Genomic DNA, 24274 nt, shown 5'->3' on the forward strand with positions numbered 1-24274 from the left:
GGGTAGGATCACACCGTTCTGGTAAAGCATCTGATGAACTGTAATTTATTGAGCAACTTGTCTGGTTCAGTGCAGGTGCCTTTCAGGAAGCCTTAGAAAGGCTGGAGGCTGAGCGTCTTGCAGTTAGCCCTTCTGGGAAGTGATGCGGGCACTTGGTGAAGGGGGACGGCCCGTGAGAGGAAAAAGCAACCGATACACAGGATGCTGCAGGTGAACAACTTGGCTGAAATTCGGAGGTGCTCTTCCTAGCTAGCTAAACTTACACAGCCTTCAGGTTATTGCCCTTTTCCATGATGGTTCATGATGGTCATCTTCTAATTAACCAGGCTACCCATGGCCGTTCCTCTTTGGAGCATGCCTGTGTCCAGCCTGCACCGAAAACCATGTTTCCTGCTTAATAGCACCGACTCAGAGAGGAATTTTTATATTGGCTACCGGCCAAGTCTAGCACATCATTTTTCCTCACGTTTTTTGCTCCCTCCCTATCTGCATCTTTGCTTGATTGCAGAGAGACACTTTTCATCATTGTGAAAAGCCATCTGATTAGACCTTTCATTAACCCATGAGTGAAGCTTCTTACAAGTGTAGCTGGAGAAATTCCTTGAATGCTTCCGAACTGCAAAGTTGCCATTTTTAAGAAACCTCAAAACTAGATTGCCAGTTTGATTTAGCTCAGCTTAAAACAAACTCTTCTTTCTCAGCAGATTTAAAGGAAAACTAATTTATTGTATATCTTGTTATCTCTCAAAATGCCCCAGATGTCATGGAATTCTACTGCTGATTATGAGGGAGACTTGTGCATCTGGACTACCCTGTCCCTGACCATCCATCTAAACTGGTCAAATTCCTTAAACAAAGCCATTGAGCAGTCAAAATATTCCTCTGTTAAAGTGTGTTTAGAAGCAGTCCTCACGGGAAAGGAAAAAAACACTTTTTTTCATTGTTCTTATTTAATTTGGGGAATATAAAGTGATTTTAAGATTGGAAGTGTGAAGGTTACTTTTCATGTGCTCTGTGCATAGCTTTTGGTAGTCATTTTCTTCCCTTTTTTCTTTTCTAACTTCATTCCTGGAATAACTGTAAGGTAAATGTGTATATTTGTACCAGGTATCATCTCCTTGATTCTCTTAGGCCTCTTGGCCTTCTCTGACACACATATCAGACAGGAGATGAAATCAGGCTTGTCTCTGCTTAAACAGACAAGATCAGCTTTGTTCAGAAAGCCATCTGATAAAAATGGACAAATTTGTGGGTGCTACTTTCATTGCTTTGCGTACTTCTAAGTCCCAGAGTGGCACTAGAAGACTATGCCCTAGCGAGGGACTGTCCTCTGAGTCAGCCGTGGCCCCATTTGGAGTTAGAGGGTTTCAGTTGGTATTTTGGTACGTCCTGAAGAGCCCTCACGTTTGTTCAGACACTGCTAGTAAAATGAGACTGCAAGGTAGGAAGTGTTACGCAGATGATAGGTTTTACTGCTGGCAGACAGCTTCCCCAGCCAAACATGAAAATGTTTCTTCTCTGGCTTGCAGCAGGTGACTCTCTAAGGAACTAGGTCGTGTAGATAGAACTACAGGATCAAGCATTTTGCCCTAGGCTTCTTACTTCCTTTTTAATAGTAGGTTGCAAGGTAGGATCACAAACATATAAAGAAGCCTCACTGGAAAGCACTGGTGGCAAATCAGACCAGAACTGACACAAGCACCTTCTCATTTACCAGGCAGTTATAACTTTTGGGAAGGATGTGTTTCACCTCTCCTGGAAAACAGGACAGAAGCATCTGTTGATTTTATTAAAACACAAAGATTCATAGGTTATGAGGCCAGAAAGAGCCATTATGATAATCTAGGCTGATTTGTGATATAATTAATTCCTCTCTCACTATGTCTTTTAGAGAAAACAAGATACTATTTTAATTTAAAGTTTTCCAGTAGCAGAGAACACACCATAACCTGTAGTAAATTGTTTCAATAGCAAATTACCCTCATTTAAAAATAAGTCATTATATCCTAAAATGAGAATTTCTCGAACTTCAGTTTCTAGCCCCTGGATCCCATTATTGCTTTGTCACATGGACTGAAGAGCCCTCTATTGCCAAATTCCATTTTCTGCACAGGTACTTGTAGATTGTAATCGAATAGCCCTTTAACCTCTACCTATTAAACAGCCTGAATTTGAATTTCTTCACTATGGGACATGCATTCCAGTCATTTAATTATATTCCGTTTTCTCATTCTTGAACCTTTGGTTTAAGAATTGAATCGCAGATATCAGAAGCTGCCTTAGCATTCCATTGCCCAAGCCAGGGATTCTGTTGTGTCTCTCTTCCTGCTCAGGATTGACCTTGATTTTACACCTGAGGGTTATTTTCATCCTTGTGTTTATAGTGCTGAGAGTTCTGGGGTACCTCATTATACACTAAGATCTTGATGTCCAAATGTGGCTGTCAATGGTATCTCAAGTCCTCTATGTACAGAACACTTGTACTTTTTCTTAAACACAGGTGCTTTTTAAGTTTCTCAAGCTAGATTGTGGGTTTGGGTTTTTAAAAGAGAATAATGTAGAACAACAAACACTTGAGGTTCAGATTGGGCTGGCTCTGTTTCTTTGAAAAGATTGAATTTAGAACCTTGCATCTATTTAACCCCTTTGCTCCTTTCTTCCCCAGGTCTTCCTTTGTGCTTGCTTTCTTAGTCCTGTCTTTCAAACTTGCTCTCAGATCCTCCATTGTCAGTGACTTTCTGGGTTACAGCTAACTCAGTGTAATTTTATCTAAATCCTTTGAAAGGCTGTCTCAACGATTCTCCAGCTGCGGTACTGGTATGACTAATGAAATACAAGAAAGTCTGCAGAAAACCCCAGATAAGAGGTGGACCCTCTATTTCCACAGAAGAGATGGGAATTGTTAGGTATCTAATACATGAAAGGGGGAGATGTAACCTCTATGTGGCTCAGCTGAGAGCTGGAACCTGCTTACATGTACATGATCATATTCCTTCTACAGTAACCTGCAGAGGCTGCAGAAAGCCTGTGGCTGAACCATAGCTAGATACAACCCAGCACCAGCCATCAATCACACGTAGGGTGTTGTGCTACCTGTTTGCTCCTCTCGTAAGGAAAGCCTGGGTCAAGGTATGGTTTAGGTAACTGTTGGTTTGAGCAACTATAGGTAGTATCCTCTAAGGGCAGTTCTCCTATGTCAGGATCATTAAAGTGACAGTTGATTGAGGCCTGACATTCTCTTGCCCACCAAAGCAACTCTATACTGGGGTGCAAATAAAAAACAAAACAAAACTGAAAGCGCAGCGACGTGCTGAAGTCGTACCAGCCAGGGAGCCCTGTGTGTGTGTGCAGGCAGGAGGACTGTCCACAGGAACCAATTTCTAATTACCCTCTTTCCCAGGCTGTCCCTGCAGTGGGACAAGGAGTAGACTGTGCACAATCTACTATACACACAGATTCATTAAGAACAGGAGAAAAGCCCTAGTGGGCCTGAAGAGCAGCCAATCTTTCAATAATTACCCGGTTATTCCACCTTCAATAGCGGCAGGCGCAAGTGCTATTTAGGGAGGGCATGTGAGCATGGCTGTTGTCAGTGGTGCGTTCCCCTTACACTCCCACAGCATCCACTGCTGTTGGATTAGGAGTATTGAAAGGTCTGTCCCTTCTATTTCTCTTTAATATCGGTTTGTAGACTTGCCGTTCATTTATGTTTCTGGTTCTCTTTGAGCCTGCTGACGCTCTCTGCTTCCACTACCTCCTATGGTGGCAAGTTCCAGAAGTTCACCATCTGCAGTGTAAATGCATACTTCTAAAAATCCATTTTAAACTTACACCGTACAAGTTTCAGTGAGTGCCTCTAGTTCTATTATTGCTGAATTTGGCAAAGAGCACTTCTACATTAATCTTCTCCATCTTCTGTAAACTTAAGTTGTATTTTTTTCTCAGTCCTCTCCAAATGTAAGAGCTCTGGCCTTTTCAGGCTATCCTCATAAAGCATCCTGCTCCACCCTTTTAATTGTTCCATTTATTTTCCTCTGTACCTTCAGCTCCCTTGTTCCCTTGAGACGCAGAGATGGGGCTGCATGCAGTGCTCAGGGCTGGTCCCTGCCTGAAATGCACCTTGTTGTCTGGCAAGAGCAGGAGGCTGTAACGCACAGCCTGGCCGAGCCACTGGAAGGTGTATGGTCCATCTAGTGAGAGCATTCAACATGGTTAATCCATAGAATGAAACCCCTAGAGTCCCACAGATCGAAAATATATTTTATTCCTGTTGCGGATATTAATAGACCTGATGTTTTTTGAAGTCTGGGTGAGGGCAGAGCAAAACAAGGTCTTGTGGGTGAATGCTGTCCTCTGCTGGGAGGAACTCCAGCTTTGTGCCATGACTCCAAATGGGAATTAACAGCTGGCATCTCCTTTTAGTCTGATGCAGGGTGTTTTGCCTTTGCAACAAGAAAATCTGATGCGGTGCTGGCTGCACTGGGGAAATTCTCCTTTAATACTCAGCAAAAGCTGGGGATTCTTTGCTTGCTACAAATGTCTTGAATTGTGATTTCATTGATTTTTCATTCTGAAGTCACCTACTTCAGAAGCTTATCCCTCATTGTCACCCTCATTTGCCTTTTAACAATTACTGCTTGCTCAGTTTTTCTGACTTTCCTGTCCCATTTGTAGAATTAAAAATGCATATCTCTTTTCCCTTCTCTTTTCATAGCAAATTGCTGACAACTCACCCTGCTAGCATTTTGAAAGCAGAAATCAAATGCGTGTGTATGTATATACCAGATGTAATAGACACGAAGTATTTTAAAATAGTAACTCCTTAGAAGAAATCAGTCTCTGGTAGTGTCACAGAACATTAATTCAATTAAAATTGTGCTAGTCGCAGAAGTGCTTTTGCTTGCTGGGTGTGCCAGCTCTGGGTTTAGGAAGCATGGAAGGCGGTTCAGAGTAGTACAGATTAGAAATATTTCAGTTCTCTGCCTTCTCCAGTCCCTGCCTCTGTGAGAATGGTGTGGGGCAGGAAGGAATCCTCTTCGCAAGGAATTAATCCTGCAGCTGTGAGAAAGAGAAGGGCAGGAGGTCTGGGCCGAGCGAGCCAGGCATGCTCAGGAGTGCTTGCCTGTTTGGGGCTGTTCGGGACTCTGCTCTTGGCTAATTTCCATCTGTGCAGCAACACAGAGTCCGGAGTTCTGGTCCTTAACCCAGAGAAAGTAAAAGTCTGGGCACTGAATATGTCTAGGCTTTGATGTGTTAGCACAGAGTGCAGCTTTGCTGAAGCGAGGGAAAGCTGTGCGAGTATCTCCGTAGCAAGTTTGTGCCTGTAGCGGTTTAAGATTTCTTGGTCAGAGAAATGTTTAGTCTTTGTTTATTTTTTTTTTTCTTGTAGCTCTTCAGGAGCCACAGGGCAATCACCAACAGTTCACAGAAACTTGCTTAATTTTTTTTTTGCATCTCTCTCCTAGTAGTTAAGTGGTTTTATAGGAATAATAGAGAAATGACAGTGGTGGCACAGAGTTCCCTGCTGTGGCTAGCAGAGACGGACATGGAGGTTACACTTTGTTATGTATTTTGTATGGGATTTATGCAAATATAACAGCATGATATCAGACACACACTGTATTTTATGTACAAAAGCTTTTACAGCAGAGTGGGCTTGTGGTAGTCAATTGTTCTCCCTGTCCTTTGCTTAAATGTTCTCTTCTGCCTGCTTATCTGATCTGTAGTCATCAAAAAATACCTGTTGCTGTCATTTCTGCACACACTCCTTGTTCTACTCTCTCCCTCGGTCATCATGTCAGACTCTGGCATGGTCTCCTTTCTGCTCCTCACTGCCTTTTGGGAGAAGTTTGTCTCCCATGGCTGAAGGTAATTGCAGTATTTGTACTGTATACAGGATTGATGTATGATATTTTTCCTTGTGTCTGGCAGGTTGTTTACAAGAATAATGACATTCGTCTGGAGCTGTCTCTCTTGGCACGGATTGGTGATACTAAGATGAAGATCTACGGGGAGGTGAAATTCGTATGTGAGAATGTGGCTACACTGGATCCCATCAGCTTTGAGACACCTGAAGCCTATATTAGTCTGCCTAAATGGAATACCAAAAGGATGGGCTCCATCTCATTTGATTTCCGAACCACTGAACCCAATGGACTGATCCTTTTCACCCACGGCAAGCCTCAGGAGAGGAAAGATGCCAGGAGCCAGAAAAATACAAAGGTAGACTTTTTTGCAGTTGAGCTTCTAGATGGGAACCTCTACTTGCTGCTGGACATGGGCTCGGGGACCATTAAAGTCAAAGCCACCCAGAAGAAAGCCAATGATGGAGAGTGGTACCATGTGGATATTCAACGAGATGGAAGATCAGGTAGAGTGATGACTACTTCTTAAGCAGATTCATCTTTCAGATCCCGACCTAGGGCTCTGTATTAATTCTCGGAACCTTCAAAACCTGTTAGATATGAGTCACCTTCTTACAAAAACTTAGTGTTACACTCCAGTGATGTTTATCCGGCGAAGCAAAGATGTGAATGGCTAGGTGTTCATTAAATGTTCAGTGTGAACTTCAGAGAGCACATCATAGATGCAGTCTATTAATATTTTATTCACAATCTTTGGATATTCGGGGCCTGTCTTTGCAATTACGTATGTAATTACAGTGATGACTTCTTTGTAGGCCACAGTAAGGTTTAAGATCCTTCAGAATCATTATTATTTAGTTCTTGGTTTGAGAAATTCTCACTGATCTACTTCAAGTTTCTGTTCAAAAGAAAGTAGAAACCAAATGAAAGCTTAGTGCTGTGACCTAATACTGCTATCTTTTCCTCATCTTGTGTCTTTAAGGAGCGGAGGTTTGGGATCTTATCATGAGGGATATAAAAGTAATGGGCACAACCAGTGACAAAATTATGGTGACAAATCAACATTTTCATCCTATTTTGTTTCCTTGAGTATCTTGCATTTTTCAGTTTGGTTTGTTTACTCTCCTCTCCCTTGGATGCCAAACTCTAGTCTTAGTATCTGAGTCAGCATTCAGTGTATGTACCTGTTTTTATTGCACAGCTTCTAATTTTCAAAAGTGGGTTTTAGTTTATTTCTAATATTATACCTACCGTGCAATTACCAAGAGTTATTTTGTTTGTTTCTAGTCCTGGATAGCAAGCTAACTTACTCATGATGTACTCTGAAATTGCGAAAGGAAACAAAATGGTCAGATGCTGTAACTTCATCTTGAGAATATGTGAACAATTGTACTTGAATTCTTCCCGAGCCATTGGGATCTTAAAGCCTGGCTGTATAACTCTTCAAAGGGAATTTTGCTTCCCACCTACCCCAAGGGGATTTGGGATTTGTGTGGTGATTTCCAGATGATAGATTTAAGTCCCTAATTTTATGTTTCCAGTTGCTGAATGCCATCACTGAAGAGAACGAAGTGCTAGAATTTGCTTCCTTTGAGTTTTAAAAAGAGCTGACTTTCAGATACCACGCAAAGCCTAGCTGTTTGAACAGGTCTTTTTCTGAAGCTAGTTTTTTCTTTGATGATGTGAGGAGTTTCTTTGTATTTGGCATGGTGCTCTACTAGGACTTAATATGTGTGGTTATGTGTTGCTATCTGCTATAGACATCGATAGGAACATTTTATAAAGGAAGCCACAAATAAATAAATGGAGCTTTGATTTCTTTAAAATTGCTAAAATTTAATTAACTTCCAAGAATAAACTCAATTAGTTGCGTTCTGTGCTGCCTTCAGTTTTGCTTGATCACTTGGGAACTCTGGTCCCTGGAGAGGCAGCTGCAGAAGAAGAAGCGGCGGAAATGTAACTAAGCTCTCTGCTTAAGAAAGTTTGTAAAAACCTGGGCAGAGGAACACACGTTCATCGGGACTAGGAGGGTGTGCAGACAGCATTGCTGCTTGCGGGATGAGACTGTAGCATTCACTTGGCAGTTGGCAGGGAGGTTTGTTATGTTCTGGACACTGATTAGAGGGAACAGATTTTGAATTAAAAACACTTTGCTCAACAAGAATGAACACGTTTGTACGTTCTTGTCTTCTCTCTTTTTCTTTTTAATTGCATTTTCTGCTGACAAGTACTGGGTTAATGATCCTAGTGACTGATGTCCTGTCTCTACAGAAAAGCAGGATACTGGCATTGATTTCATCACACCGTACCTTTAGTAACCATCCATCAGTCTTATCCAGTGGTACTTTTGGTAGGTGTGAGAAGGAAGTTCAGGATCTCTTTTTGTTTAGGTCTTGGCTTTTCTCCCATGTGCAGACCAGAGAATGGTTACACTTTGGAGGTATTTAATTTTATTTTTTTTTTTTTATGTGGATGCCTGTCACTAGAAACAGAATTGAAATAAATTAATGCAGGCTACAAAGCAGTCATTTGGGTTTAATGAGCTAGTGATCTAGAGGTTTTGATTCTCATTACTAAAGCATCCAGGACCTTTTTAGGTGCCATCTCTCCCCTTCTTTCCATTTCCATAACAGTCCAAAACTTCAGGCTCTGCGGAGCTTAGTAAAACAGCCTAAAAATCCAGATATTCACTACTGCAGCATACTAAGGCAGGAGCGCGGATGCTGGGGAAGCGTGGCAGTTGTGCTCAAATAACCTCTGGCATCTCTAGTCCCCTTGGGCTTTGTGTATGCTTTGGTCTGTATTGGCTGCCAGAACAGCGGAAGCTGTTTTTTTTTTCTCTACTCTGGCAGAAGCTGCCAGCATGGCCATGGACATCTAGTGTCCGTGGGGAAAGTTCCTACAAAGTGTCCACAAATCCTGCCACGGTTTCTAGCAACGCGCAGCATGTTACACAAGACAATGTTTTTGACTGGTCATCAGCTACGAAACACGTGTTGTCCCACCCACTCAGACACTAAAAGTCTTACTGGAAAGTCTGGTCCACGTCTGCATCAGTGTGCTTTGTATGCCAGCTCTGCCCTTGGTAACCTGAGGTCTTGTGGTCTGTCTGTTCTTTACCCCTGCACGAAGTCCCTAAGGAACTGGAAATAAGATGCTTAAATCCTTCTGATTTCTCAAGATGGTATTTCATTGCAAACATGGGATTTGGGGGGGGGGGGGGGGGGAGTGTGTGTGTGTGAGAAAAAAAAAGTCAATTCATGTGACTGCTCCTTCCTAGGGTCGCTTCAGAATTTCTCCGTCTTAGCAGCTTGGTCTTGAAAGTGCTGTGCATGCGAGCTAGTACCATCTCCTTACAGGAATAGTTGCAGGGTACAAAGCAGGGGCAGAAGGTTCAGGTTGCTGTCTAGCCTGTCTCCTGTCATCACCTTGTGCTCTGTCTGCAGGTTTTAAAATTCTCTTTGGTATCTAATATTTATTCTCTTTTGGAGGGTTTCTTTACTTTTGTGGCTTTTGCAGGTGGTGATTGTTTTCTCCATAATAGCAGCTGTCTGGAGCTCAACCCTCCAGTATTTTAGTTCTAGCATTTTGAGTAACATATATTCCACATGCTGCTTTTGAGGAGCAGCAGCAGAGATGCAGGAAGAGGGCTGTGATCCTGGGCCTGTGACACGCTGCCTTTACAACTGTAGGTGTATTGTCACATCTTCTTTTTTCTTACTTTGTAAAAGGGAAAATGTCTGCGGTACTGCAGCTTGGTTTTGCAAAATGATTCATCAAATAATCATGGTTCTCTTTGAGCCTTTAATTTGTAATGCCTCTGTTGCTTCTGGCACTCTGCTGCCTCTGACATTCTTCCTAAATTATTACTGAACATCACACACATGAAATACCTTGTGTCTGTGTCATACGTGCTGTTGTCTAAGACAACACTTATCACAGCTGAAGAAAAAGCATGTGTACATGACTGCACTTTCTCACAGAGACACAAAATAGAGCTAACTATTAACTAAACGCTCCCACCTCATTGTAGGGGTGTATGATAGAAACGCAATGATGTGGAATTAATCTTAAGGCTTGGATAGTTGTCTCTGAGGACGGACTATCTTAACGACGAGGCAATTGGATGCGATGATTTATAGCTAGGGAGAGTAAATTGCTGATTTTTAGCTGAGTGTCTGGTGGGCAGAGATCCCTGTCTTGAAAGCTGCTGAATGCTCTTCTGGAGAGTACGCTGCTCTGGGGTGTGAGACACCTGCACTGTATTCCCTGTTTTAATTTGGATATGCTGTGTGACCGTGAACAAATCACTTCTCTGTACCTGTTCTATGTGTTCTGATTATGTTTCTGTATTATATGTTCCAGTTATTTTATGTGCTGAGAGTTTCTTCAAATGCATAGGAATGGTCTCAGTGCGGTATTCCTACATACTGCTTGGAGCGTATGGAAGCTACTACAGTTTTAATGACAGCTGTTCTTCAGAGAGAGCCTTTATCTTTCTCTACCTCAATTTTCCTGTTTGTGAAAAGGAAGTTAGAATACTGAAATTTCTTTGTAAAACCATAGATTAATGTGTTTTGGAACAAACTAGAGATTTCTAGTCCAAACTCTGCTGAAATCTAGGCTTTCTTCAGGGTTGTGTCCAGTCATTTTTTGAATGCCTTCAGGACGGTGATTCCACAGCATCTGTGAGGTTTCTGTTCCCACATTTGACCACCCTTGTGGTGAAAAATGTTCCTGTCTATGGAGCTGGAATTTCCCTTGCTACAACCTGTGATCAGTGTCTCTTGTCACTGCCAGTGCACACTGCTGACTCGTCCAAATTGTTGTCCACTGTATCCTCAGGTCCTTTTCTGCAGTTGCTCCTTCACCAGCTCATCTCCAGCCTGTACTTATGTGTGAGGTTATTCTGCCCCACACGTAGGACTTTTTGTTTGTTGTTGTTGATTTACATCCAACGTTTCTATCAGTCTTTTGCTATGCCTTGTAAAGGTTTCTCTAAATGGTAGCCCTGTGCTTCCTCCATTGCATCAACCGTTCTGCCCAGTTTGGTGTCATCTACAAACCTGATGAGGGTCTATTTAGTTCCATCATCTGTTCAGCTTTGGAGTTACCGGTGAAGTGTTTTCTGCAAGATCTACGTAGTGTGAATTAATAGGCTTTTCTTCGTTTTTTTTTTCTCTCTAGTCCTGACACCATCAAACTCCTGTATGTTCTCAGTACATCTTTGCTTTGCTGGATGAATGCTGTTTAATAATGCTCAGTTTTTACATGCTATTATTAAGCCATTGCTTTGTTGTGTTTGTGACTTTATAATACATGTTGGGATGCAGACACATGATGGTCAGTCACTGCATGGAAGTACTTACGGCCTGTGGTTCAAGAGGAGAGAGAGCTGTGTGGGAGACACTGTCTCTGTTAGCAGTGCATTTGGGCAGGGAGGAATCTTCAGTCTCCTGTGCTGAACCTTAAACCTCACCCAGTTATTGGAAAAAAATGAACTAGACTGAGGCTGTAAGTGAAAGTGTTGACTTTTTTCTTTTCCTCCTCATTTAGGTACTATATCGGTGAACAGCAGGCGCACCCCATTCACCGCTAGTGGGGAGAGCGAGATCCTAGATCTGGAAGGTGACATGTACCTCGGCGGGCTGCCGGAGAACCGGGCAGGACTCATCCTTCCCACAGAGCTCTGGACAGCAATGCTGAACTACGGCTACGTTGGCTGTATCCGAGACTTGTTCATTGATGGACGAAGCAAGAACATCCGGCAGCTGGCAGAGGCGCAGAATGCCGCCGGAGTCAAGTCCTCCTGCTCCCGCCTCAGCACCAAGCAGTGCGACAGCTACCCGTGTAAGAACAACGCCGTCTGCAAGGATGGCTGGAACCGCTTCATTTGTGACTGCACTGGCACCGGCTACTGGGGGAGAACATGTGAGCGAGGTAAGCTGAGTTTTCCCACCTCAGTGGAGCAGAGATGAAGGTGTGCAGGAGAACTAGGCAAGATCAAGTGTTTCCATGAAACTTTGCCCAGCCCTTGTTGGTCTTCCCAGTGCCAAGTTCCAGTCCCTACACGAGGAAAGCTTTCTTCCTTGATCGTTTCCTTCCACTCTTTTCCAGCCCCGTTTCATGAATGTATCTTCTTCATCTGTCACTTCGGTCCCTCAGTCTTCTAAAGACCTTGTCTTCAGGTTCCAGAGTTTCTCTGGCTGAGTAGGCTTTGTCTTCTAAGGCGTAAAATGCTGCCCATATGTAAGAAGTCTCAGGAAAATTACTGGAAACAGTACCGAGTGTGAACTTGACTTGAGTTACGGAGAATTTTCTTGCATGGGACAGATGATGTATCCCAGTTCTGTCTGGTCGTCCTCTTTTTTGCATGGTAGGGTTTCCCTGGTGGCTGTTTCTGGGTAAAGCCAGCTAATGAGCTGGTGTTAACAGCAACATGACTCCAAGTTTACCTCTGGTAAGGCTAATCTGTAGGAGTTGGTGGGAGATTCTCTGCATCTTATTCTTACTCGTTCTGACTGATGATTTAAAGACATAGGATTGGAGATATGAGGCACAAGTAATGCTGGAGTTATGTGGTCTGGGCCATGTGGAAAGGAATTTACTAATGTAAGCTATCTGAGCTGTATATTTCTCAAATACCAAGTGGTTCCATTAATTGATGATATCCTTGTTGTGCTGGTACCACCCTCAGAATGAGGCAGGTGAGTGGTTTGATAAAAATGCAGTCTTAGCGCTTTCAGCCCCTGCTTTCTATTGCCTTACTTGGCACCATGGCCCAATGGTTATAGCATGTGCCTTAGGATTGGAAATCTGTCAGTTCTTGAGCTCCTGCTGTAAATATTTGACAAGCTCCTTTCCCACTTAGTGTTCCCCTGTATGTTTCTTAATACTGGTCATAGTACCGTGCCACTTACGAGAAAGAACGCAAAAGTTATGTACAGTGCACAAAATATTAGGCAGTAATGAAATTTAAAATTCATTAACTTTCCAGAGAATTTTCTTCTTTGCAGGAAGATTTTGTTAATGACTAAGAATCTTCCTATGGACTGGGTGGGGGTTTTAGGTTTTACAGCACAAGATCTATCATTATTCATAAAGCTGCTCACAGCCAGCAATTTGTAGCATGCAGTAGCTAAGCAGCGATAGTAGTTAATTGCCAGGGGTCCTTAAAACAGCTGAAGCATCAACACTGTCATCCGTGCTGTGAAGACATGGGTGAAAATATAAGATTTATGGGCATTGGCTATGGCAGTGTCAGCTCAGCTATAAGTTCTCTCTTATAGACTACAGTGGGTTAGAAGATTCTGGAAAACATCAGAGGTTTTCTTAACCACAGCCTTTGGTATTGTTTTGGCCAATTGTTGTGTGATTAGGTTTTGGACAGACACAATGAAAAAAAGAGCTACCATAAATGCATTATTCCCCCACAAAATTGCAGTTATGCTCACCCTTGGTCTTTATTTAGTGTTAGAAATGACAAGCTTTATGATTCAGGACTTTCTGGACTCTGTCTCAAGTCCACCTCCTGGACCTGGCTTTCAGAAGAGAATCCAAAACTAACCAATGATGTAAAGAACAGGATTAGTCTCATATACCTTTAGATATCTGTGGTGTTGGCTTTTACTCCTTTTACTATCATCAAAAAGAAGTCAGTAGGTTAAAGGCATAGAAGCATTTTAATTTAGGAGGCATGAATCTGAAGTCTGGCCTGAGATCTGTTAACCTGGCCATGCCCTGGGCCAGCATCAGTATGAATAAGAAAGATACACGTATGAAGCATGTTGGCCAGCACAGGAACTCCGAGTTCCAAATAACTGTGTGTTAGAATCAGAGCATATTTAAGGTTAACAAAACAACGATGCCTGTAACTAGAAACCACAGACTCCTTACTTGGTTTAGGCCCACTGTCAGGCAAAACGTGGTGGCCGTCATGCCTGAGGTTCCTTGGCAAGAGAAGAAACAGCACACACAGAATAAATATTTGTAAACTGGATACACGAAAAAAGTTGTGGAGATTGAAGTGTGTTTGACTCCATGGCATTTATTGCAGTGTTTCATAGCAGCCACGTGCTGCTCTGGTACAGCTACTTGATACCAGATGACTGCATTAGTGCACGGTGATTTTGCCTACATGAACAAAAGCATCGCAGGCTACTGATGGTATTTTTCTTTCTCATGGTCTGACACCCAAGGATTATTGCAAGTCCTGACTTCAGCAGGCCTGTGGTCCAAGTACTGTTGGAAGGAGAAATAGTTGAGATGGACACCGGGAAGGGAATCCAAGTAAGATATGCTGCCGTGCCACCGCGGCACTTCTGCAGTGACTGAGGAGCTGCCACAGGGCTGGGGGGAGCCAAGCTGGTGCGTAAGGGAAGGAATGAAGAAGGAGAAGGCTGGCTGTTTTCATGAGAGACAGTTACTGACCCATTTCTCCGGTCTGCCATCTGTTATCTGAGAAGGGCTGTCTCACTCGGCCCTTAGACTTCTGTCCTATTAAAAGGGGGGTGGGGGTTTGCAGCCCAAGGTGTAGGATAAAGGTAAAGGGGCACGGGAGCCTAGAATAAAGAATCTTCTGTGCCTGTTGGCTACCGGGAAGATCACTCTTTATCACAAGGCAAAGCACATACTTAACATTTAGTTACGGTACTAAAAATACAAAAGACATACGTACAACTCTAGGGAGAGGAGCAGATGATTCATTTGTTGTTGATGGTAAAGTCTATCTTCCACTTTCCAGGTATAGCATTTCTACATTTATAATGCTGTATTTCTCATACATTTTATACTTCACCAGATGAAGGACTGTTAAACTTCTAAAAGGGACTCGAAAAGAAAATTGCGTCACAGTTAGAAAAGAGGTTTCAGTTCCTTTTATTGATGGTGAAGCAATACAAATATACGGTATTCAGTATGTCACCTATATCTAAAGCCTGTGGGAGTTTGTCCTGTCAGTGAAGTTAGAAACTCTGTATATTCAGCAAGTTACACTGGATGCAACATAGATTTTGGTTGCAGTGATCTGCTCAGGCAGTACTTCCGTGCAGCTGGAGAAAACTTGCTGTGGCTGCAGTTTGAAAGGGCACAGAACGATGCACTGCTGCCAACATGTCAAATTCGTTCTTACAATTCCAGTGTCTAACTGGTCATTCAGTATTGGCAGTGATGTAAGCAGACAAAGGTGATTTTAGTCTTAAAGTGTTGTAGCTTCTAAGGGTAATGTAGTTCCTCCTTGGAGTAATTGAAATTGCACAGAAGAGATGGGGTGAGACACAGCAAAGACCAGTTCATGTTTGATATGACCCGCACCCAAGGTGGGGTATGTCAGGGAGTCAGAAGTGCTGGTCGGACTGCTCTGGGTCTTTTGGTAACTGTATGTTTTTTCCAGTACTAACTAGGAAAGAATATTCTTGGGAGATAAATCGTGAAGGCTTCCATCATGTATGCTTAATTCAATCCTTGCTGTAGAAACTAGAGTGAACGGACGTCAGTGTTTGATCCTCAGGAAGGCTGAGACAAAGTGCTTCACCTAAATGAGACTCTCCTCAGTCTTCATGAATTTCACTTGATCTGGTTGTGAAATGGTGTTTCCCTCCAGCTCTGTAGTCAGTGGCAGGTGACTGGGAAGGGAGAGGAGATGAAAGTGCAATGGGATTCACGGGCCAGAAGTGCTCAGTGCCAGGCTGTGAGGCTAAGCAAAGGCAGCAACGAATTCTGGCAATGAGCTAGATGTGGTCCTCATTTCTCAACTTTCATTAAGGCTGTGCTGACCAGGTAAACACTGTTATTTATTTTCCTAAATCCTTGAGCTTCCCATTCACTATCATCTTTCTGTAATGGTTCTCTACTACCCAGTCTAACTCAGTGTAACAGTGTTGGAAATGATATATGAAAAGAGCCTTTCTCAGCCCCTGTTCAAATCAGGGAGCTGCTATAAACACAGCAGCGTTTAGACATGTTTCTGAAACTTCAAAGGTTCCACAGTAGCTGTTGGAAGGGAGCAGTGGTGTGGCTCTCCACCAGGCTAGGAAATAAGACTGTCAGCTTTGCAAGTAGCATGAACTCAATCAAAGTACTATTGTGACCTCCTTCTTTAGATGCCTTGGATAAGTACTCTAAGATTAAAGAAGTAGAAACCTGGCAATGAGGACCTGTGCTAAATGTCTAAATTCTCTGTGCAGTCAGTGGAGGGAAGTAGCTGCTTGTCGGGAGAAATTTAAAGCAATAACATGATCTTCTTGCCTCCTTTTGTTGATTTGCCTGTCTCCTTTTATTGATTATGTGGAGATTCTGATCTGATAATTTAGTATTGCTGCACTCCAGAAGGTAACTGCCTGGGCTGCAGAAGAATTGACGGTGCCAAACTGCCAAGGCTACCAGACTGATGGAAAAGAGGATGTCTTGTTTGGAGTGCAGGCATAAAGCACAGAAAATAGAGAAGAACCTAACAGACAGGACACAATCCTTCCTGCAAGTAATGCTCTGAGTGCCTTGTATTGTAATGATCTCACCTTCCCCTGCTCCGTGAGTGTCACGTGAAAAGGGTGTGTGTGTGTGTGTGTAATCCTTTCACCCCCAGGTGTTTGATCTGCCTATTAGCACCCCAGGAATACTGAGACCCTTGCACCCAACCAGCCTGTCAGCATCCCGCTACGCGGACCCTTCACTGAACAGTCCCAGCGGATCAGAGGGCAATTTGACTGCCTTGTTCAGGGAAACGTGCCAACAGTACCAGGGGGGGCCCTCAGCTGGTCTTCCCACTTCATTTGAATGTGTTACCCACTGCCAGCCACTGCTAGCACCCACAAAGGGCGAACACTAACGATTTACAGAATAATACTCTTTTTTAAAATGACATCATGACAAATTAAGGTTTCTGATCGCCAGTGATAGGGACTGTCTGCAAAAAATAAGCTTGGAATTATATACAACCAAACTACATACAACTAAACTATAATCACTAATAACAGTGTGAGTTATTTAGCATGCATAAAACAGTTCTTACCCAACAGGCGCCCCTATGGGGGAGAGGACAGGTTCAGCCTGTCGACTGACCCCAGAAGTTACGATGGAGTCTTCCCTAACCTCTCCCCTCATCCGTCCACTTTTTACACTTCATAGTACATTACATTGCATATTCATTTATCATACCCAGGACTGGTTACAAGTTTCTCGCTTCTAGTGCGAATCAGTACGCATCCTCAGCACTGCTGAAGCTCTCTACTAACTACACATGCTCCTCAAGCAGGGTCTGCCCTCTTTTGAGGGGGCTGTTTGAGTTGCAGGTTGCCATCTCCCACTACCGCAATTATCTTCATATTATTTTCAACTAATTTTCTGTTGATGTCAGTGGATTACAACACCTTGTCATCCTATTTCATAGCCAGCACTTCCCTCACTTGAAGGCTTCTTTCTGCATAACTTAGATAATGGTGACTTTTCTATGTCTGTTGCTCATCCTCCCCAAGGCTGACTCCCTTGATTAGAAGGTCCCTTCATAACAACTTTAGAGAGTGAGTCAGCTTGACCTAACTTTGTGAATTCTGAATCAGAGTTGGGTAATCCAGGAGTTTAGACAACATTTCCACCTTATGGATTTATTTCAGTCCAGGACTCGTCCATTTCCATCAGGTTTAGGTGGAGTTTGAGTGACTCTAGTCATACATGTTGTTGTTACTAACTGGTGTCCCGTGCCCAGCAAGGGGTCGTAGTACCTTGGAGGCAGGTAACTTTGGGATGGAGGTGTGCGTTGGTATTACAATGAGATTATTTCATCTGAGGAAGGTCATTTCACCATAATGGTTGGCTCAGCCACAGACATCTCATGGATTCTTCATGTGATAACTGCTATGCAGCTTATCAGCTGTGTGGTGTCATCGAGTTCCCATCCCTGCAGGGAGCACAGCAGAGCCTGGCCACGGTGTCTCCACTCTGCTCCATCCTCTGCCACTGCTATCAGCATGAGCTGGCAGGATGATGTGTTGCTTAGGGAACTGTGGTGATATAGATGTGCATGCCAACCATCCTGAAGGTGATAGATGTATTTTACCCTAAAAAAGCTTTCTGTAACACTACGCTTCTGTTAGGACCCACTTTTCTCTAATTCCCCCCCTCAAGGTGATTTTCCCACACTGAGCTCTCCTGCACTCCTGTTATATCTGATCAGAGTATTTCCAGAAAGTCTCCTACACTGAAAAGCAGGTTTTGTGTGTCTCTGAAATGAAGGACAGGCACAGAGAAGCGGATTTGTGATGGAAGTTATGATTGCAAGTACATATCGAGGCTTTGTGTTGAGTTTGCTAGTTCTTGGGTTGTGGTGTCGGGCATTAGGGAAAACAAACCTTGGAGCTTGTACTCTTGGTAGTAATATTTAGTCATTCTTGCACCCTAGGGTTTTAGAAAAGACTAGCAGAGAACAGTGTCTGCAGTGTTCTCTGTTCTCTCTGTTCTAAAGTACCTCATTCCAACAGGTCTGTGTTTTGCTAGTTTGAAATAAAGGACATGAAATATTTGAAAGCCTATGGGAATGCTTTCCAAATGTTTTTTGGTCATTAGACATAGGGCAGGCTTTGGGAGAATAGACAAAAGCAATCCTCCAGGTCTATGGGTAGCACGCTTCCTCTCATGGGATTTCACCTACCTTCTTGTACAGAAGCCAGCAGAAATTAGGATGAGTTGCAAGTCTCATCAGCAAGAAGGGCTGGAGGGCTGTTACAGACGTGCAGGAGGGTGAGAAGGGTGGGTTGGTACAGCTAGTGTGAATGATCTTTAGTGGTTTTTAAGTACTTAATATCTCCTGTACCCCTTGGCTTTGAATTTTTTAGTATTTGATGTTAGTTGCAGCATGAGATCACTGCAGCTCCCTGTTAATCGCACCTTAGGTGACAGAGGTAGGAGCTGGGATCTGGCTCACGGAGGACGATATACTGCTTTGCTGACACACCAAAGTATCCCCTCACAACCTGTGGACTCTTCTGAAAAGGACCCCAAAGCACCTGGCATTGAACAGGGGGGAGGAGGGGAATGCGTGTTGTATTCACATCAGCTGTTTTCTGTGTCTGCAGTGACAGTGCCATGGGCTCAAAAAGGTGCCTGGGCTCTGCTCTTCTGCAGATCCCGAAAGCAATCTGCGTGCTTGCCTTCTGCCGAAACACTGTGAGAGGGACTGCGGAGGGTGAAAGCCCAGGAAGGACACAAAGCAAAAGACAGCTGAAAATCAGATCATTTTAGGCCAATGAAAATCAAAGGCTGCTGGTCACTCAGTCTTTAATGCTTTCTCCTATTTAATTGCCTTGATTGGAGGTTTTTATTAAGAGGTATATGTCGGTGTTATTAGAAAAGACAGGTTGATATGAGACTGCTGGCCATTTAAGACTGAAATAAAAGACACTGAAGTTTAGATTTTAAATCCTTGAAGTTAATTGCTCAGAACTGGACATAGCTTGAATCCTTTCCAGGTAAGGAAAAAAAATAAAAATCAAACTAGTCTTGTTCCAGCCCTTTCCTTTTGCTAAGCTGCACCCCAGTGTTTGTTGCAGCAAGGCAGAGATATCCCACTCCAGTTCTCCCAGGCGCTGGAACCAGTGTCCCTTCCCGTTTGGGTTTGCTCACAGATGGATGATTAACACCTTGAGCCAACTAGGCTTTTTCTGTGTTTTGTGGCATACTGTTTGTGAACGGCAACGTACCTGCTGTTGGCAGTGCTGGTGTTGAACATAGAGCTACACATTTTATTATCTGCCAAGTACCTTTATGGCAGTGTTTGCTAAGAACAGTTTAATGACAACACACATCTGCCCATTATGTATGCAATAAACAGAGATGTTATAAAATTACTGGTAATAAGAAATGCTACAAAATCATTTACTGCATCGTTTTAAGTGCTGCATGCTTTGCTCTCTCAAGCACAGGTAGAAGCGTAGATTTCTTTTTGATTTTAGTGAAGATGTTTGATGGTGATTACATATTTGTAACAATTTGTTCATTTAAAAAACCCTCAAATGTATTGATGCTTTCTGGACTGTCCAGACTTTCTGAGTTGGCAATGAAGTGCTAGAAAACTGCGGAGAATGGATTTTCTTGTAGGACTGATGGCTCCCAGGAGTGCTGGACATGTTAAGAGAAAAACCTTTGCTGCAGGGTTTTAATGTTTTTAATCCCTGCTGGATCTTGAATATTCAAAGACTTTAGGAAAATCAGAATAATTTTTATTATTTCATGCAATAAAAATGAAAGATGTTAGAAATTGGAAGGTATGTTCTAGAGCTCAACTGTTCATTGACTTACTAGTACCAGATAGGTCGCTATGGTACAATTTCCCAAAAAGTCTCCAAACTGCAGAAGAGAAGAGTTCATATGAATTTAGAAAAAGAGTTCACACAATCCCTTCACACCCATTTTAATTTCTTCCTCACTAATTTTGTAGTGAAGTCTCCATTAAACATGTTCTGAGGGATTTTAGCTTTTGCTAGGGGCATTTCTGTGAGAAGTTCATTTTCTCACTTGCCATCAATCCATTTGTAACCCCTGTGGCTCTTCCCTCTGCGGCTGGCCCAAGCAGCTATTGCAGTGGTATACACTGTACACAATTCTGCTCAAAAAACACCGGCCTGGGCTTTCTATGCTTAGCTCCCTCGTATCTCTGCCTAATGACTGGGTGTAAGAGCAGAGTTGCGAAAATGCTGGATTATTCTACTGTATTAGGCTTTTATGTACCCTCCTTCTCTGCATGCTTTCCTTGCCTTCCATGGGGTGACTTGGGTTCTAACATTCAAACAGTTCCCAAGATGCTCATGAGATGTTGTCCTAGCTCCAGTGAAGACAGTGCAGCCAAGGTGGGGCTTGTAAGGAAAGAGAAACAATTAGGAAGGAAGAATTGCAGAGTCTCTCACTTCTGTGGATTTATATCGCAATCCTTTCCGCTAATCATAGCTTCATTATCCATAGATGTATATATCCAGTCAAAAGCCACTCTGAATATACGTTGTGTCCAGAACAAGTGATTACGTTTGTTGCCTTGTAATGCCTTTGTCATATCCTCAGCACAGAAGAGAGTGCAGTTAATTCTGCAGTCAGGGTGATTACATCTTCTTGGAAAAAGATCATTTCATGGTCTTTAGGCTGTTGAACTTCAACTTTGAAGAGTCTCATTGATGTGACAATCTCCAGCAGCATCTGCTGAACAGCTGGAAAATCTGAGCCTATATAAAAAATCAACTGATTGTCTCTCCTGTATTTCATAATGACATGGGTATGATTTTTTAGCTGTGTGTTCTTTCCTGTTTCTTCATCCTGTCTCCATCATCATATGCTCTTGATACTTAAGGCCACTCCTGCCTTCCATGCAGCGTGTGAATTTGTTAGTGCTCCAGGTGCTCTTTATGTCATCTGAATATGGTAATTGATGGCACAGAAGAAGATAATTTTGGCTGTTTTTTTGCTAAATTTCTGTGTTTCTGGCTGTTTATTGCTGAGTGTAACTTTCACAAGGTCCTCCCAGTTCAAGAAATGTGATTATCCAAAACTGTATTAGATTTTGTGCTACTGTCAGCTTCTGTAAAGAGCACTTGAAGAACAAAAAAAGTTGTTGATGGGTAGATGAGTAAGAACATTTGGTTAATGCTTTTTAGCATCTTATATTTCTGTTAGTATAGGCCTCTTCTACAGGACTAATGTTGTAGTGGTGTATTGTTTATCTGCTGGTTTATAAATGGCAACTCAGAACAATGGCTTCTCCTTAACGTGAGCCAGAAAATACACCTTATCTATAAATCAAGGCACAGTACTTCTCAGATAACACTCAGATTAAAGGAAAGCTTGTCAGTTTTGCCTGAATAACACTGTATAGGGGGAGGTAAAATATGTTAAAATTTGGATCATCTGAAACTGTAAGTCCCTATGAAGGAAGGAAATATTTTTTTCCCTTACTCATCCTAGCTTTCCCAGGTAACTCCCAGCAAGACATGTGACAGCATGTCACATGTATGATCCAGAACGGGCTTGCTTACTCTGAGTATGCACCATGTCTGTTGTGATCTGTCAGATGTCTAGAGATGAGCTGATGATGCTGGGTGCAAGAGTCGCTTCAGACTGCATGGTGTCTTCAGGTACCTCATTGCCCAGTTGCTGATCTCCATCCCTGTGGCTTCCTACACCCTTTCCTGTCCATACCCTCGAGTCAGACCAGTTTGTGTTTCTGCTGAGACTGCCAGTTGTCCCTGCAATTAACGGGAATATCTTGATGGAAGTGGCCAGGAGGAAGTAGAATCATTTGTTATGAAAAAATATTTCCAATATTTAAAATTACTATATAGGCCTTGGAGATGTTATCTGTAAAATTAGCTTTCTCTGTCTCTCCGCTTTGCCCAGTCAAAGCCATCAGGCTGAAAGGCAGGCACTGGCACAGTGCTTTTTCTGTCTCATTTCTTCTCCTCTGTTCATCTCGGGGAGAGGAAAGGCTTGACATTCATGATGCTCCCTTAACTGGCTCTCCCTTAGTATGGAGATAGGCTGTCGCCCCTTGGACACTTTGATTGGTTGGATGAGGCTATTATGTGATATGGAAAGGATATGCAAAAGCTCAGCCATCACCACAGGCATGGAGAGGTCCTGTCTGGTGGTGTATACTGGCTCACCGAGATCTGCTTGGTGTTTTCTGTCTTCTTTCATACTCAGTTAATCCACAGAATAGCTCACAGGGTGTTCCTGGTGAATCCATTGCCACTAGGTACCAGACTCCAAGGTACGGCTCTCTAGAAGGAAACCTATCTCACTCACCTTGCTAAATAGTCTGAGAATGTGTAAAGACAAGGTAATTTTCATCATCTTTATTTGCTTCTGTACCTGCGTCCTCTTTTTTTCCCTTTTTTTCTTTTCCTTTTTTTTTTTTTTTTTTCCCACCCCACCCCCAGATAATTGAGAACAAGGAGATTAAAATTAGGAGATAAGATGCACAAGAGGGAAACTCTGTCCTAATAGATCAAATCTTAACACGAGTTTCAGAGCGACATCCTGCTTTGTGATGACTATAGGCGGTGAGTAGGTGGATAGGTAAAATGTAATGCTCGGGAGATATCCATCACATTAATGCAAGAGTCATCCCACTGAAGAGACACAGCAGCAGGGAGGATGTACAAGAAAAGCAGCCTCATAATAAGTGTGGTTGGTCTCATGGTGCTTCCAATTTTTATGGCCTGCAGCTGCTGGCTTCTAAAATTTTGCCTGTTAAGGCGAGATCCTCTTGTGGACAGCCTGGGCCCTTGGGGTAGGGGTTTCCTACCATCCTAATCTTGTGTTCTTGTGAGCAATTTAGCATTTTTCTATTTCTGAACAGGGAAGAATTGTAATCCTTTGAGTTCTGATACTGCTAAAGGGAGCAGAAGGACAGGACAAGTTGGAGGTGATCACTGTCGGAATTTGTATCAAAGCGCCAGAGTTTAGGATTCAAATGGAGTCATGTGGAATCAAACTTTTAAGTCTGACTACCCCAATACCCACAGGGACCATTTCAAACTGCTGAGAAAAGAAAAAGATGGTATTTTAAATAGTGAATTTTATCCACTACCTTTCATTAAATGAGTAAAAATGGAAAATGACAATTCAGCCCTCAGCTGAAAAGCGTGTTTGATTGACAGCTCTGGGAGTCCTAAGCTTGTGCTCAGAATGAGAAATATAGAGCAGCTATCCTTTATATACCTTACTCGTCTCTTGGAGGAATATTTGTATTAGAGATTAGAAGGTAGGTCGTCCTTCCTGACCTGCCTTGTCTTTGGTGGAGCTGCAAAGTAAAGTGGGGAAAGGAAAAACTCTTCTACAGCTCCGATCGCTTCGCCGTTACCTGCGTGGCTGCTGAAGACAGAAAGAGCCACGAGGCAGCTTAGTGCACCCAGCCCAGGGAAAAGAGCAAGGGGCTTTGGGCTGGCAGAACAAAACGGGGTTTGTGCTGCCTGGGTCATCTGCCACGTTAGGACACGATTTCCCCCTGAGCAAGTGACTGGCAAAAGGCATGTGCTTGCTAAATAGTGAGAGGGAAGCAAGAATACAGGAACTGTCTCAAATATTTTATAATTTTGTTACTGTGGGGTTGTTTTGGGTTGGTTTTTTTTTGGTAATCTTTCTGTCATGAATGGTTGTGACTGAAGAGAAAAATGAGGTCAAAGGAAAGACTCCTGACATATTCAGAAATTTCAAAAGGTATAGAGTCTTCACACTAATATCGGTGTACAGTATCTGGTTCCTAGATGTGGAAGCCTGACAATTCAGTGCCTAGTCACAGAAACATCCAGATTTTCACCACTCTGTTACCATCTCCCCACTGAAGTTCTCTTCTGTTGCAGTCTGACTTGTTGATGTAACCCCCCCAAGTCACCGCACCTCCATTTCTGCAGCTCAGCTTTCATGTCCAATTT

At 42.9% G+C, this 24274-nt stretch overlaps 1 protein-coding gene across 34 annotated transcripts in view; it reads left to right on the forward strand.

Annotated features, from left to right (window-relative positions):
- NRXN3 (neurexin 3) overlaps positions 1-24274 on the forward strand; it is a 1021208-nt gene that overhangs the window by 305652 nt on the left and 691282 nt on the right. For all 34 annotated transcript variants that reach the window (XM_040600857.1, XM_040600858.1, XM_040600879.1 and 31 more), the window contains 2 exons: positions 5932-6370; positions 11421-11804. In XM_040600857.1, coding sequence (XP_040456791.1) covers positions 5932-6370; positions 11421-11804 — 823 coding nt within the window. The remainder of the gene's footprint in view (positions 1-5931; positions 6371-11420; positions 11805-24274) is intronic.

This window comes from Falco naumanni, chromosome 7 (assembly GCF_017639655.2).
Source record: "Falco naumanni isolate bFalNau1 chromosome 7, bFalNau1.pat, whole genome shotgun sequence".
NCBI lineage: Eukaryota > Metazoa > Chordata > Aves > Falconiformes > Falconidae > Falco > Falco naumanni.